Source organism: Salvelinus namaycush, chromosome 19 (assembly GCF_016432855.1).
Source record: "Salvelinus namaycush isolate Seneca chromosome 19, SaNama_1.0, whole genome shotgun sequence".
NCBI classification, from domain to species: Eukaryota; Metazoa; Chordata; class Actinopteri; order Salmoniformes; family Salmonidae; genus Salvelinus; species Salvelinus namaycush.
Window position 1 is genome coordinate 28,261,883 of NC_052325.1, and position 15,618 is coordinate 28,277,500.

The 15,618-nt window shown below is 42.0% G+C and overlaps 2 protein-coding genes across 2 annotated transcripts in view; one reads left to right on the plus strand and one right to left on the minus strand.

Moving 5' to 3' along the window:
• LOC120064281 (integral membrane protein 2B-like) overlaps positions 1-12,370 on the minus strand; it is a 28,918-nt gene extending 16,548 nt beyond the window's left edge. Inside the window, exon 1 of the mRNA XM_039014737.1 lies at positions 12,095-12,370. Coding sequence (XP_038870665.1) covers positions 12,095-12,175 — 81 coding nt within the window. The 5' untranslated portion in view covers positions 12,176-12,370. The remainder of the gene's footprint in view (positions 1-12,094) is intronic.
• Positions 12,371-12,531: 161 nt separating this feature from the next.
• Positions 12,532-15,106, plus strand: LOC120063785 (mediator of RNA polymerase II transcription subunit 4-like). Its single transcript, XM_039014083.1, has 7 exons — positions 12,532-12,615; positions 12,993-13,059; positions 13,302-13,472; positions 13,610-13,667; positions 13,775-13,861; positions 14,101-14,232; positions 14,395-15,106. Exons 1-7 carry the CDS (start codon positions 12,545-12,547, stop codon positions 14,565-14,567), a joined length of 759 nt encoding a protein of 252 aa, XP_038870011.1. The 5' UTR covers positions 12,532-12,544; the 3' UTR covers positions 14,568-15,106.
• The last annotated feature ends 512 nt before the right edge of the window (positions 15,107-15,618 follow it).

Below are 15,618 nucleotides of genomic sequence, written 5' to 3' on the forward strand. Positions count from 1 at the left end.
AGCCATCTCTCTCCCATCTACAGACAGACATTGATACAACCCAAAACTTCCATTAACATAGCCTACTGTACATTTGCATGCCCCATCCTTTATTTACATGCTACAGTTTACATTGATGTACCGACACACTGCCACAGCAGTCTAATAACAACTAGCTTAGTAGCTGATACAGCGTTTCCCCTAGGTTTTTTAAGCAGCAGTGGAAAAGGTAGCTGTCCCTATAGACATCCAGACATTGCGCTAACAGTAGTTAGAAACTTCCTTCAAACTGCATGCAGTTCATTGGACTACGGGTAAGTAGAAAAATGGCTTAATTGCCAACATCTTGCACTATCCCTTTAAAAAGCGCATCTCGGCAGAAATAGAAAATATATTTTAAAAAATCTATCATATTTCTTTGGAGCCATGGCAACAATTTGGGCCACCGCTGCTAAGTGAATATAGAGGAAACACTGGCTGACACGTTCAGCTGACAGGAAAAGACTGAGGTGCTAACTCGATATCAGATCGGCTTCTGTGTTCAAACAAGCCGACCAGATAGACATCCCATTGAAAGTTGCCTAGTAGAGGTCATGCATACACCATGGGGATCTGCCATCAACTGATCTGCCATCAGTCTCCTTCTAGACCTGCTGATGTGCGTTCGCTGTTTGTTTAGAAAGTGGCTAGTACAGGGCCCTATAAAAATCTTATTTTTTCACAAATTATTTTTTCTCCATTTAGTTTTAAGTTTTCTGTTTAAGGTTATTGCTCTACAAATCACATTTAATAGAATATCGAATTTTGTTGTTTTTCTAAGACCACAGCAATGCCAGAAACAGCAGGAGACCACTTTTGAGGTCTGGGAAAAATCTAAGACAATTTTGGGTGTAGTTACCCTTTTACTCAACTGGGCACCAGCCAGAGACCTTTATTTGGTTAGCGGTGTTTCTGTAGCACTCATGTGATTGCAGTGTTTGCAAAACAAATGGCCACTGGATTTATGCAAATAATCATGAAATCATTCTGCCAGGTAGGCTACTTTGTAGTTAATATTAATGTTTTTGGGAAAGCCTCTCCATTTACCAGAAGGCGGTCGTCATTACATTAGCATCATCACTAACAGCTACACAAAGTGTTAGACAAATGCGCACACAGACAGGGGCATTCCTGTGCCGCTGCTCTTTAGAAAGCTGAAGGAATATACAAATCATTGATGTATTTTGTTCATGTCATATGATAAATCTCAGGAAAATTAAGGAATTTTCTACTGAGTTCAATGAAGTTAGTTGATGTCCTAAGTTTAATACATTTTTTATATTGTTGAATTCCGTTTCAATGTCTTGATTCCGTGTCCGTCTGCAACGCAGATTTTATAGTGCCCTATAATATTACCATATTCTAGGGTGCCTCTGTGTTGTTAGGGAGTGTCTGTATAATTATGAAGTTGGGCTATATTTACATAATATTAGTGAACTGTTAAGTGGTTGCAGAGCAGCACTCTGGCTTGCTCTTGGCAGAACCCCTGATACACACAAGGCATGTGCAGCTGCCCTGTCTCCTGCCCGCTGCCAATCACTCTGCGCCCGTTAATCAGGCAGAGTGTGAACAAGAGCCGACCCTCCCACTGTCCATCTCTCACGCCATCTGATGAGCTACTGCCACTGACCTTCACATTCCCTGAGACTGCTTTCCCAGCCAGGGAAGCATAATCCTGCCTACTGGGAAGTGGTTGGTTATTTAGAAACAAAACCACAACTATGGGGCAAAACAGACAGGGTTGGCTTAGACCAGGAGTCTCCAACCCTGTTCCTGGAGATCTACCCTCCTGTAGGTTTCCGCTCCAACCCCAGTTGTAACTAACCTGATTCAGCTTATCAACCAGCTAATTATTAGAATCAGGTGTGCTAGATTAGGTTTGGAGTGAAAACCTACAGGATGGTAGCTCTCCAGGAACAGGGTTGGAGAGCCCTGGCTTAGACTGTGAACATGTAAAATATATTTTTTGTCATATTAGCATAGCATGACATCAGTCAAAACAAGAAATGGTATCAATAAGATACAAAGAGCAGAAACAAGCCACCTATGATTCCTCACATGGCAGCTTCTTGTCATTGTTACTAGCTGTCTGACCATTCAGAATCATAATGCACACACGCCTTCCGGCCACCGATGCGTGCACATCCTTTTCGTGCCATTGTCAGCCAACCCATCTACGAAGCCAAAGAAATGTTGGCTATTTGGAATGGAGCCTATGCCTAAATGCCTCAAGGAACAATGCTGAAAGCATGCTGCCTATTGGGCCAAAGAGAAGGCTACTCTGGTCCTCTTGCTTTGCCTCGAAACTCGAAACTTATGTAAACGTTTGGCCAGCACGAAAACGCTGACTTCCCAAAGAAAACAAGATAACGGTTAACAAAAGAATTACCCCAAAAGGTTCAAAGGAGCAAGCATACTGTAATGATGGGTCTTCTTCATCTTGGTTACTCAAGTGAATAAAGTCTGAAGATGTTAATATAAACTAATTATAGCATGTGGAACCACTAGGCAAAGCTACAGAAATCCCCTTGCAGAGGTGAAAAATGCATTTGTTAAAGGCCACTTCAAACCAGGGAGGAAGAACATAAATGTGATTATACAGACAGACAGAAGGACTATAAGGTCAGAGGCTAAGAATGTGTGGGAAGGTGAAAATCAAAAGCCTATCTCTGTACAGTTTGTGGTCAAGATGAGGTCCAATTACACATTTCTAGTGGAAAACCACAGAAGACCCTGGGTCTCGACCCCGCCCTGTGCAACTGGGTCCTGGACTTCCTGACAGGCCACCCCCAGGTGGTGAGGGTAGGTAACAACATCTCCACCCCGCTGATCTTCAACACTGGGGCCCCACAGGGGTGCGTTCTCAGCCCTCTCCTGTACACCCTGTTCACCCACGACTGCGTGGCCATGCACGCCTCCAACTCAATCATCAGGTTTGCAGACAACACTACAGTGGAATGCTTGATTACCAACAACGACGAGACGGCCTACAGGGAGGAGGTGAGGGCCCTCGGAGTGTGGTGTCAGGAAAATAACCTCACACTCAACGTCAACAAAACAAAGGAGATGATCGTGGACTTCAGGAAACAGCAGAGGGAGCAGCCCCCTATTCACATCGACGGGACAGTAGTGGAGAGGGTGGAAAGTTAAGTTCCTCGGCGTACACATCACGGACAAACTGAAATGGTCCACCCACACAGACAGCGTGGTGAAGAAGGTGCAGCAGCGCCTCTTCAACCTCAGGAGGCTGAAGAAATTCAGCTTGTCACCAAAAACACTCAAACGTTTACAGAGGCACTATCGAGAGCATCCTGTCGGGCTGTATCATCGCCTGGTACGGCAACTGCTCCGCCCATAACCGTAAGACTCTCCATAGGGTAGTGAGGTCTGCACAACGCATCACCGGGGGCAAACTACCTGCCCTCCAGGACACCTACACCACCCGATGTCACAGGAAGGCCAAAAAGATCATCAAGGACAACAACCACCCGAGCCACTGCCTGTTCACCCTGCTATCATCCAGAAGGCGAGGTCAGTACAGGTGCATCAAAGCGGGGACCGAGAGACTGAAAAACAGCTTCTATCTCAAGGCCATCAGACTATTAAACAGCCATCACTAACATTGAGTGGCTGCTGCCAACTTACTGACTCAACTCCAGCCACTTTAACCTCTAGGGTATGTGGGACGGTAGCGTCTCACCTCGTCAACAGCCAGTGAAACTGCAGGGCGCCAAATTCAAAACAACAGAAATCCCATAATTAAAATTCCTCAAACATACAAGTATTTTACACCATTTTAAAGACACACTTTTTGTAAATCCAGCAACAGTGTCCGATTTCAAAAAGGCTTTACGACGAAAGCACACCAAACGATTATGTTAGGTCAGAGCCAAGTCACAGAAAAACACAGCCATTTTTCCAGTCAAAGAGAGGAGTCACAAAAGGCAGAAATAGAGATAAATTTAATCATTAACTGTAGTAGCCTGGTATATTTATGTTTACCAATAGATGGCAGTATTGACTCAAGACGGGGGTTTGCTTCCCGCTATCCGTAGCTATTTCCTATGTCTGCCTATTTAACTATGATTAAGAAAGCTTCAGGTAGTTTAAGCCAGGTGCATAAGATAATGTGAATCTAAGTTACAATTAAATACTAAACCGTATGTAAGTCTCATGAGTCGTAGTTCTAAGAAGCCTTTAAGGATACTACATTAACCTTTGATGATCTTCATCAGATGACACTCGTAGGACTTCATGTTACACAATACATGTAGGTTTTGTTCGGTAAAGTTCATATTTATATCCAAAAATCTGAGTTTACATTGGCGGGTTATGTTCAGTAGTTCCAAAACATCCGGTGATTTTGCAGAGAGCCACATCAATTTACAGAAATACTCATAATAAACATTGCTAAAAGATACAACTGTTATGCATGGAATTTTAGATCCACTTCTCCTTAATGCAACCGCTGTGTCAGATTTCAAAAAAAATTTACAAAAAAAGCAAACCATGCAATAATCTGAGTACAGCGCTCAGAGACCAACAAAACCCAAAGAGATATCCGCCATGTTGTGTAGTCAACAGAAGTCAGAAATAGCATTATAAATATTCACTTACCGTTGATGATCTTCATCAGAACGCACTCCCAGGAATCCCAGTTCCACAATAAATGTTTATTTTGTTCGATGAAGTCCATCATTTATGTCCAAATACCTCCTTTTTGTTCACGCGTGTAGCCCAGTAATCAAAATTCATGACGCGCGATCACTAGGTGCAGACGAAAAGTCAAAAAGTTCGTTACAGTCCGTAGAAACATGTCAAACGATGTATAGAATCAATCTTTAGGATGTTTTTGACATAAATATTCAATAATGTTCCAACCGGAGAATTCATTTGTCTTCAGAAATGCAATGGAACGCAAGCTAACTCTCTCACATCAACGCCCATGGTCAGCTCGTGGCTCTCTGGCAGACCTCTGACTCATTCCCCCCAACTTCACAGTAGAAGCATCAAACAAGGTTCTAAAGACTGTTGACATCTAGTGGAAGCCTTAGGAAGTGCAATATGACCCCATTCCACTGTATCTTGGATAAGCAAAGAGTTGAAACACTACAAACCTACAAAAAAACACTACAAAAAAGATTTCCCACTTCCTGGTTGGATTCTTTTCTCCAGTTTATGCCTGCCATATGAGTTCTGTTATACTCACAGATATCATTCAAACAGTTTTAGAAACTTCAGACTGTTTTCTATCCAAATCTACTAATAATATGCATATCCTAGCATCTGGGTCTGAGTAGCAGGCAGTTTACTCTGGGCACGCTTTTCATCCGGACGTGACAATACTGCCCCCTACCCAAGAGAGGTTAAGATGGAAAAATTGATGTAATAAATGTATCACTAGCCACTTTATATAATGTTTACATACCCTACATTACTCATCTCATATGTATATACTGTACTCTATACCATCTACTGCATCTTGCCTATGCCGTTCGGCCATCACTCATTCATATATTCTTATGCACATATTCTTATTCATTCCTTTACACTTGTGTGTATAAGGTAGTTGTTGTGAAATTGTTAGGTTAGATTACTTGTTAGATATTACTGCATGGTAGGAACTGGAAGCACAAGCATATCGCTACACTCGCATTAACATCTGCTAACCATGTGTATGTGACATACAAAATTTGATATGAAATAGGTTTAGGACCTATTTAACCGGTCAAGAGTTTGTCACCCTTGGTGAACATAACTCAGAGAAAATACATATCACATGTGGCGTTCCATGAGGTTTGGTTGATGGGTCCGGAAGAGTTCAGTTCATATATATATATATATATACACACACAGTTAAAGTCAGAAGTTTACATACACTTAGGTTGAAGTCTTTAAAACTCGCTTTTCAACCACTCCACAAATTTCTTGTTAACAAAGTATAGTTTTGGCAAGTCGGTTAGGACATCTACTTTGTGCATGACACTAGAGGTCGACCGAATAATCGTAATGACCGATGAATTAGGGCCGATTTCAAGTTTTCATAACAATCGGTATTTTTGGACACCAATTATGGCCTGCGTGGCAGGCTGACTACCTGTTATGCGAGCGCAGCAAGGAGCCAAGGTAAGGTGCTAGCTAGCATTAAACTTATCTTATAAAAAACAATCAATCTTAACATAATCACTAGTTAACTACACATGGTTGATGATATTACTAGTTTATCTAGCTTGTCCTGCGTTGCATATAATCGATGCGGTGCCTGTTAATTTATCATTGAATCACAGCCTACTTCGCCAAACGGGTGATTTAACAAGTGCATTCGCGCAAAAAGCACTGTCGTTGCACCAATGTGTACCTAACCTAACCATCAATGCCTTTCTTAAAATCAATACACAAGTATATATTTTTTAAACCTGCATATTTAGTTAATATTGCCTGCTAACATGAATTTATTTTAACTAGGGAAATTGTGTCACTTCTCTTGCGTTCTGTGCAAGCAGAGTCAGGGTATATGCATCAATTTGGGCCGCCTGGCTCGTTGCGAACTGTGTGAAGACCATTTCTTCCTAACAAAGACCGTAATTAATTTGCCAGAATTGTACATAATTATGACATAACATTGAAGGTTGTGCAATGTAACAGCAATATTTAGACTTAGGATGCCACCCGTTAGATAAAATATGTAACGGTTCCGTATTTCACTGAAAGAATAAACGTTTTGTTTTCGAAATGATAGTTTCCGGATTTGACCATATTAATGACCTAAGGCTCATGTTTGTGTGTTATTATATTATAATTAAATCTACGATTTGATAGAGCAGTCTGACTGAGCGGTGGAAGGCAGCAGCAGGCTCGTAAGCATTCATTCAAACATCACTTTCCTGCATTTGCCAGCAGCTCTTCGCTGTGCTTCAAGCATTGCGCTGTTTATAACTTCAAGCCTATCAACTCCCGAGATTAAGCTGGCAATACTAAAGTACCTATTCTTATATCCAATAGTCAAAGGTATATGAAATACAAATGGTATAGAAAGAAATAGTCCTATAATACTACAACCTAAAACTTCTTACCTGGGAATATTGAAGACTCATGTTAAAAGGAACAAACCAATGGTGCGTGCGTGTGTGTGTGTGTGTGTGTGTGTGTGTGTAGGTAAGTAAAGAAATAAAACAGTAAAAAGACATTTGAAAAAAAGAGTAGCAAGGCTATATACAGACACCTCATAGTCAGGCTGATTGAGGTAGTATGTACATGTAGGTATCGTTAAAGTGACTATGCATATATGATGAACAGAGAGTAGCAGAAGCGTAAAAAGAGGGGTTGGCGGGTGGTGGGACACAATTGGTCGGGCCAATTTAGGTAGTATGTACATGAATGTATAGTTAAAGTGACTATGCATAAGATAAAACAGAGAGTAGAAGCAGCGTAAAAGAGGACAACCAGCTTTCATATGTTCTGAGCAAGGAACTTAAACGTTAGCTTTTTTACATGGCACATACTGCACTTTTACTTTCTCCAACACTTTGTTTTTGCATTATTTAAACCAAATTGAACATGTTTCATTATTTATTTGAGACTAAATTGATTTTATATGATGTATTATGTTAAGTTAAAATAAGTGTTCATTCAGTATTGTTGTAATTGTCATTATTACAAATTTATATGTTTTATTAATTAAAAATTCAAAAATAAATAGAACATTTGGCCAATTAAATCTGTATCGGCTATTTTTGGTCCTCCAAAAATGTTTGATTGGAGGACCAATAATTGGTATCGGTGTTGAAAAATCATAATCGGTCGACCTCTACATGACACAAGTAATTTTTCCAACAATTGTTTACAGACAAATTATTTCACTACATCACAATTCCAGTGGGTCAGAAGTTTACATACACTAAGTTGAATGTGCCTTTAAAAAGCTTGGAAAATTCTAGAAAATTATGTCATGGCTTTAGAAGCTTCTGATAGACTAATTGACATCATTTGAGTCAATTGGAGGTGTACCTGTGGAAGTATTTCAAGGCCTACCTTCAAACTCAGTGCCTCTTTGCTTGACGTCATGGGAAAATCAAAAGAAATCAGCCAAGACCTCAGAAAATAAAATGTGGACCTCCACAAGTCTGGTTCATCCTTGGGAGCAATTTCCAAACACCTGAAGGTACCACGTTCATCCGTACAAACAATAGTACGCAAGTATAAACACCATGGGACCACGCAGCCTTCATACCACTCAGGAAGAAGACGCGTTCTGTCTCCTAAAGATGAACATACTTGAGCGAAAAGTGCAAATCAATCCCAGAACAACAGCAAAGGACCTTGTTTCCGGCAGCATCTTTACAGGTACAAAATTATCTATATCCACAGTAAAACGAGTCCTATATCGACATAACCTGAAATGCCGCTCAGCAAGGAAGAAGCCACTGCTTCAAAACTGCCATTAAAAAGACTACGGTTTGCAACTGCACATGGGGACAAAGACTGTACTTTTGGAGAAATGTCCTCTGGTCTGAAGAAACAAAAATAGAACTGTTTGGCCATAATGACCATTGTTATGTTAGGAGGAAAAAGGGGGAGGCTTGCCAGCCGAAGAACACCATCCCAACTGTGAAGCACAGGGGTGGCAGCATCCTATTGTGGGGGTGCTTTGCTGCAGGAGAGACTGGTGCACTTCACAAAATAGATAGCATCATGAGGGAGGAAAATTATGTGGATATATTGAAGCAACATTTCAAGACATCAGTCAGGAAGTTAAAGCTTTGTCACAAATGGGTCTTCCAAATGGACAATGACCCCAAACATACTTCCAAAGTTGTGGCAAAATGGCTTAAGTACAACAAAGTCAAGGTATTGGAGTGGCCATCACAAAGCCCTGACCTCAATCCCATAGAAAATGTGGGCAGAACTGAAAAAGCGTGTGCGAGCAAGGAAACCTACAAACCTGACTCAGTTACACCGGCTCTCTCAGGAGGAATGGGCCAAAATTCACCCAACTTATTTTGGGAAGCTTGTGGAAGGCTACCCGAAACATTCAAATCAAATCAAAATTGTATTGGTCACATACACATGGTTAGCAGATGTTAATGTGAGTGTAGCGCAATGCTTGTGCTTCTAGTTCCGACCACACAGTAATATCTAACAATTACACAACAACTACCTTATACACGCAAGTGTAAAGGAATGAATATCAATATGTACATATAAATATATGGATGAGCGATGGCTGAACGGCATAGGCAAGCGGGGTGAACAGGCAGTGGCTCGGGTGGTTGTCGTCATTGATGATCTTTTTGGCCTTCCTGTGACGTCGGGTGGTGTAGGTGTCATGGAGGGCAGGTAGTTTTCCCCCGGTGATGCGTTGTGCAGACCTCACTACCCTCTGGAGAGCCTTGCGGTTGTGGGTGGAGCAGTTGCCGTACCAGGCGGTGATATAGCCCGACAGGATGTTCTCGATTGTGCATCTGTAAAAGTTTGTGAGTGGTTTTTGGTGACAAGCCAAATTTCTTCAGCCTCCTGAGGTTGAAGAGGCGCCGTTGCGCCTTCTTTACCACGCTGTCTATGTGGGTGGACCATTTCAGTTTGTCCGTGATGTGTACGCCGAGGAACTTAAAACTTTCCACCTTCTTCACTACTGTCCCGTCGATGTGGATAGGGGGGTGCTCCCTCTGCTGTTTCCTGAAGTCCACGATCATCTCCTTTGTTTTGTTGACATTGAGTGTGAGGTTATTTTCCTGACACCACACTCCGTTTGACCCAAGTTAAATAATTTAAAGGCAATGCTACCAAATACTAATTGAGTGTATGTAAACTTCTGACCCACTGGGAATGTGATGAAAGAAATAAAAGCTGAAATAAATCCTCTCTACTATTATTCTGACATTTCACATTCCTAAAATAAAGTGGTGATACTAACTGACCTGAGATAGGGCATTTTTACTAGGATTAAATGTCAGGAATTGTGAAAAACTGAGTTTAAATGTATTTGGCTAAGGTGTATGTAAACTTCCGACTTCAACTGTGTGTGATATATATATATAACCCCTTGACAGCATTATCAGAAAGCACAGCAAGATACACAACTTTACATTTGTGTCACCAGAGGAGTTTAGCTCCACAAATAAATGATTAGACTATATTAGTGATTAAAATACTTTGATGACTCAACTTCCTCCAGCTAAATCAAGTACTTATTGTTGGAGCCAAAGCACAGAGAGAATCTAGCCGCACATTTGAATTCACAGGCAATAAAGATAAAACACCAGGTAAAAAACCTAGGTGCTATTTTAAATTCTGAACTAAATCAGGAATGTGACCAACATAGGTTTTTAACCACCTGAGGAACATTGCCACGGTGCAGCCGTTTCTCTCTCAGGCTGATACAGAGAGACTTATTCATGCTTTTATTACAAGCAGGCTGGACTACTGTATTGCTCTCCTGTCTGGTCTACCCAAGCATGCCATTGGTCAACTGCAAAACATACAGAATGCTGCAGCACACGTAATGACCAAGATGGACAGCACACATTACACCAGTTTTAAGGTCTCTGCACTGGCTGCCTGTGAGATTTAGAATAGATTTTAAGATTCTTCTATTGGTTTTTAAAATCAACCCACAATTGTGCACCAAAATACATGTCAGGCATGCTTTAATGGTATCTACCCAGTAGGTCCCTCAGTTATTATGCCCCCAGCCTCTGGAATAGCCTGCCAGATAACCTTAAGATGCTATCCTGTAAAGCATATTGTCTGAAATGTGCTGTATAAATAAAAGCTTGATTTGACCAATGCATGGTAGTTCCATTATCCATATTGACTGTATGTAACCCTGTATTGTTTTGTGATAAATGTAATACAATGCTGGGCTTATTGGGAGAACCAAGACACATTTCCCCAAGGGGAAACAGTCTAGGCTGTGAGAATCTTAATGGGTGGAAGGATAGAAGACAGAACTGTGTACTGAAAAATGTATTGAATGGTATGAGTCAGCGAGGGGAGACAGATGGAGTTATTTGCAATGCAGACTCGCCTGCCACTTCACATCATCTTCTCAGAGGCAACCTGCCTAATTGGCATGGCTTTGATGATAAGTGAGCAGACATCATATGAGTGCTGTCTCACGCTCCTACTCTTCCTATCAGTTGTGAGCATGTGCATTGTGTCATGTAGGGGTCTGTACTGCATATTTCATATACCATATTTATTCATATATTTTTGAGATGTTGTTAATGTGCAAGAGAAATTTCTCCCCTGGGGACAAAGTTTCTTATTTTAGATTATTTCTAAATACCTGGCATCATACCGTTCTTAGAAATGAATGTTGTGTCTGTCCATTTCTTGGTCCAACCAACACTGACAAACAGAATGATGACAATTCAGTGTTGATAACCCTTATCATAACGCTACTGCTGTTCTTGGAATGAGAAAGAACAGTTGAGGGTGTATCAATGTAAGCAGCAGGGACTGAACACTGAAACAAGCGCTGGCTTCAAGTGACAAACAAGTTCCAGCTGATCTCCAAAACTCAAAACATTAATTGACATTCAGCCTGCCATTTGCAATGAAGGGGAAAGAAAGCAATAACTGGCAGCCCCTGTAGGCTATAATTTAACGTTAGATAATGGTGGTCAGTGAATTGTTGAGAGCTGATTAAGCAAGTCTCAGAACTAACAACATTAATTTAGACATTTGGCCAAATATTACTTTCAATTAGTTCAAATGTATCTAATGTCGGTAATTAGATAGCTATATATAACGTATTGGCTAATCTCTGATCTGGCTAAAGGAGCTAACTAGGGGATTGACGTCTTCATTTTTCCATCTGTGTCTGTTCAACTGTGACAATGTTTTCTAACGTTAGATAACTAACGTTAAGTTATCGTAATAATTTTTTTGTTTTGTTTTTATTACACCTTTATTTAACCAGGTAGCGTTAGGCCAGTTGAGAACAAGTTCTCATTTACAACTGCGACCTGGCCAAGATAAAGCAAAGCAGTGCGACAAAAACAGAGTTACACATAAACAAACGTACAGTCAATAACACAATCCTTGATGGCTATTCGCAGTTGTAATTACTCACCTTGTCCTCGGGAATTAGGGTTTCGCTGTCCTTTTTCATGTCTTTCTGCCCGAGGGCCGAATTAAAGGATACCTTCACCATCGTGAAATTTGCACTGGTTGATTTCAAAATAACAGAGTGTGAGTGTGTTTAGCACGTCGAAGTTGTTTGGAATCTTGCTGCTGTAGCTAGCTCCTACGACCGCGCAGATAAACACACACAGCTCGTGCTGCCCGACTCAACCAAATATTCACCTCAACTCAACAGCTGAGCGCCGAGAACCTAACTTCCAGAGAATACTATTTTCTTCTGTATAGATGTGGCTCCGCCTCTTTCTATTTTTTGCCTCAGTGAATTCGCCAACAGAAGGCCTTTTCACTCCTTTCCAACAGACGTCGCTAGCAAGCTTTATTTCCACACAACAAAATATAAGCTCCATTTCCTGTTCTGCGCAGTGGCGTGGAAACAGTGATGGCGGTGACTGATAAATCTACGAAAGAGCGGTTATTATCGGTACTGGACGATTTAGAAGTGTTATCCAGGTACGAATTTATTATTTTCTCACCCGAATAATTGTTTCCTGAACAGCCATTCAAATGATCTAGTTTGTAGTTTATTTAACAATGCCTACGTTTCGTGTTCTGAGTGTAATGTTACTGCTAGGCCAGTGGTTCCCAACCAGGGGTACTGGGACCCCTGGGGGTAATTGGCCTATCCACAGGGGGTACTTGAGAAGACTCATGAGATCATAGGGTTACTGGTCAAATGCACATGAGGGGGTACATTAGGTGTACTCCAGGCAGAGCAAAATTCAGTTGGTGGTACAGTAACCGAAAAATGTTGTGAACCACTGTTGTATAGGCTATAACGTCAGCCATGGATTGTGTATATATAAAACCCAATGTTACTCGTATTTCAGGGAATTGATAGAGATGCTTGCACTGTCAAGGAGCCAAAAACTCCCCCAAGGAGGCGAGGACACCCAGGTAACAGGCACCTGGTTCAACCTAAAACTATATTTAGATGTAGCAACAATATCTGCAATCCAAGCTATTCAAAGAATTATAAGATGTGCACCATACCTGAACATACCACTCAGATTTAGTTTGCATTTTGTGAAATAGGTTTTTGAGACTGCTTTTCTCCACACAACTTTGTGTCAATAGTAGTCTATCTTACAATGTGCAGTCGGTCAGAAGTCTGAATGCATGTGTTTTGCTGTGGGCAGATCCTGGAGCTGCTGGTGAAGCGAGACAGAGAGTTCCAGGAGCTGATGAGGGTGGCACAGGAGCAGGGCAAGGTGCACCAAGAGATGCACGTCCTGGAGAAGGAGGTGGAGAAGAGAGACTGCGACATCCAGCAGCTCCAGAAACAGCTGAAGGAGGCTGAACATATACTGGTGAGAATAGTGGAGCTGGAGAATGATAAGAAATCCTAAAGAGACTACAATGTGTCTCCTTTACTAAATTGGAACCCAACAGCACATTGTTTATGGCTTTGATTCAACCTAACCTTTTTTGCCCAAACCTCTTCTAGGCGACTGCTGTATACCAAGCAAAGGAGAAGCTAAAATCTATTGATAAGGCCAGAAAAGGTGAGCCTGATTTTCACAGCATTCGTATGAGTAGCTGGAGAGCTTTCTGATACATAAATACCACCAGAGATTATAAATGTGAAACTAAAATAACTTTTGTCTTTCAGGGAGCATTTCCTCAGAAGAGATCATCAAATATGCCCACAGGATTAGTGCCAGCAATGCAGTGTGTGCCCCTCTCAACTGGGTACCAGGTTTGTCTTCTTTCTGCCCTTTTTTATTTTGTTTTGAAGTCTTAGATACCCTTTCCCCCCCAATCACTACCTCCCCCAGATCCTCCTTCCCTTGCATGTTCCTTCTCTCCAGACTGGAATTTCCTCTCGGTAGTGATAGTGGCTGAGGTTCAAATAATCCCTATCACAGCAGTGACTAGCATTCACAATACTACAGTAATTACTCTTCAATCGACTTGATGACATATTCCTTATAACAGGTGATCCACGTAGACCTTACCCGACTGACCTGGAGATGCGCAGTGGAATGTTGGGTCACATGAGCAATCTGCCAACTAATGGCGTGAACGGACACCTCCCTGGAGATGCACTGGCTGCTGGGAGATTGCCGGGTATGCTTTTGTTGTATGTGTGGTTCCTTTCTTCTACAAATTGAGTCAAATGTTTTTTTCTTCTCCTATGGTCTGTGTGTTTGATATGATTCTGTGGACTATACAGTATAATACTAACCCTATCACGCAGCTCAAATACTCTTTCCTTCCTCTCCCCCTCAGATGTGCTTACACCCCAGTACCCCTGGCAATCGTCCGACGTCTCAGTGGGTATGCTCCCCCCGCACCATGGCAACGACTTTGGGCTGGAGCCCCCCGGCCACAACAAAGAGAACGAGGACGACGTGGAAGCCATGTCTACAGACTCATCCAGCAGCAGCAGCGACTCGGACTGACTGGCTGAGTGTGTGTCTGTCCATCAGCCCGCCCACCTGTGTGTATATATCTGAATCATCAGCTGACTGTGTGTTGGGAATTGGACACTCCCAGTACCTCGTAGAGCCAGCGATCCATCACACCCATAACCTATACGAAAAGCTAGAGTTTGATCACTCTGACCCTCTCTTTTCCCAGCTTGTTGATGAAACATTTGTACTAAATTATCTGTCATCCCCAATGTAATACACTATAAATACTTTTGAATGTGGGCACCCCTTCAAATTAGTGGATTTGGCTATTTCAGCCACACCCGTTGCTGACAGGTGTATAAAATCGAGCACACAGCCATGCAATCTCCATGGACAAACTTTGTCAGTAGAAGGGCCTTACTAAAGAGCTGCCCCTGTCAACAGTGCTGTTCTCTGGAGTGATGAATCATGCTTCGCCATCTGGCAGGCCGACAGACTAATCTGGATTTGGCGGAGGTCAGGAGAACGCTACCTGCCCGACTGCATAGTGCCAACTGTAAAGTTTGGTGGAGGAGGAATAATGGTCTGAGGCTGTTTTTCATGGTTCGGGCTAGGCTCCTTAGTTCCAGTGAAGGGAAATCTTAACGCTACAAGATACAATGACATTCTAGACGATTCTGTGCTTCCAACCTTGTGGCAACAGTTTGGGGAAGGCCCTTTCCTGTTTCAGCATGACAATGCCCCCATGTACAAAGCGAGGTCCATAAAGAAATGGTTTGTCGAGATCGGTGTGGAAGAATTTGACTGGTCTGTACAGAGCCCTAATCTCAACCTCATCGAACACATTTGGGATGAATTGGAATGCCGACTACGAGCCAGGCCTAATCACCCAATATCAGGGCCGACCTCACTAATGCTCTTGTGGCTAAATGGAAGCAAGTCCCCGCAGCAATGTTCCAACATCTAGTAGAAAGCCTTTCCAGAAGAGTGGAGGCTGTTATAGCAAATGGGGGACCATGAGCAATGTCATGGTCCCCCCTCATGGACCAACTCCATATTAATGCCCATGATTTTGGAATGAGATGTTTGATGAGCAGGT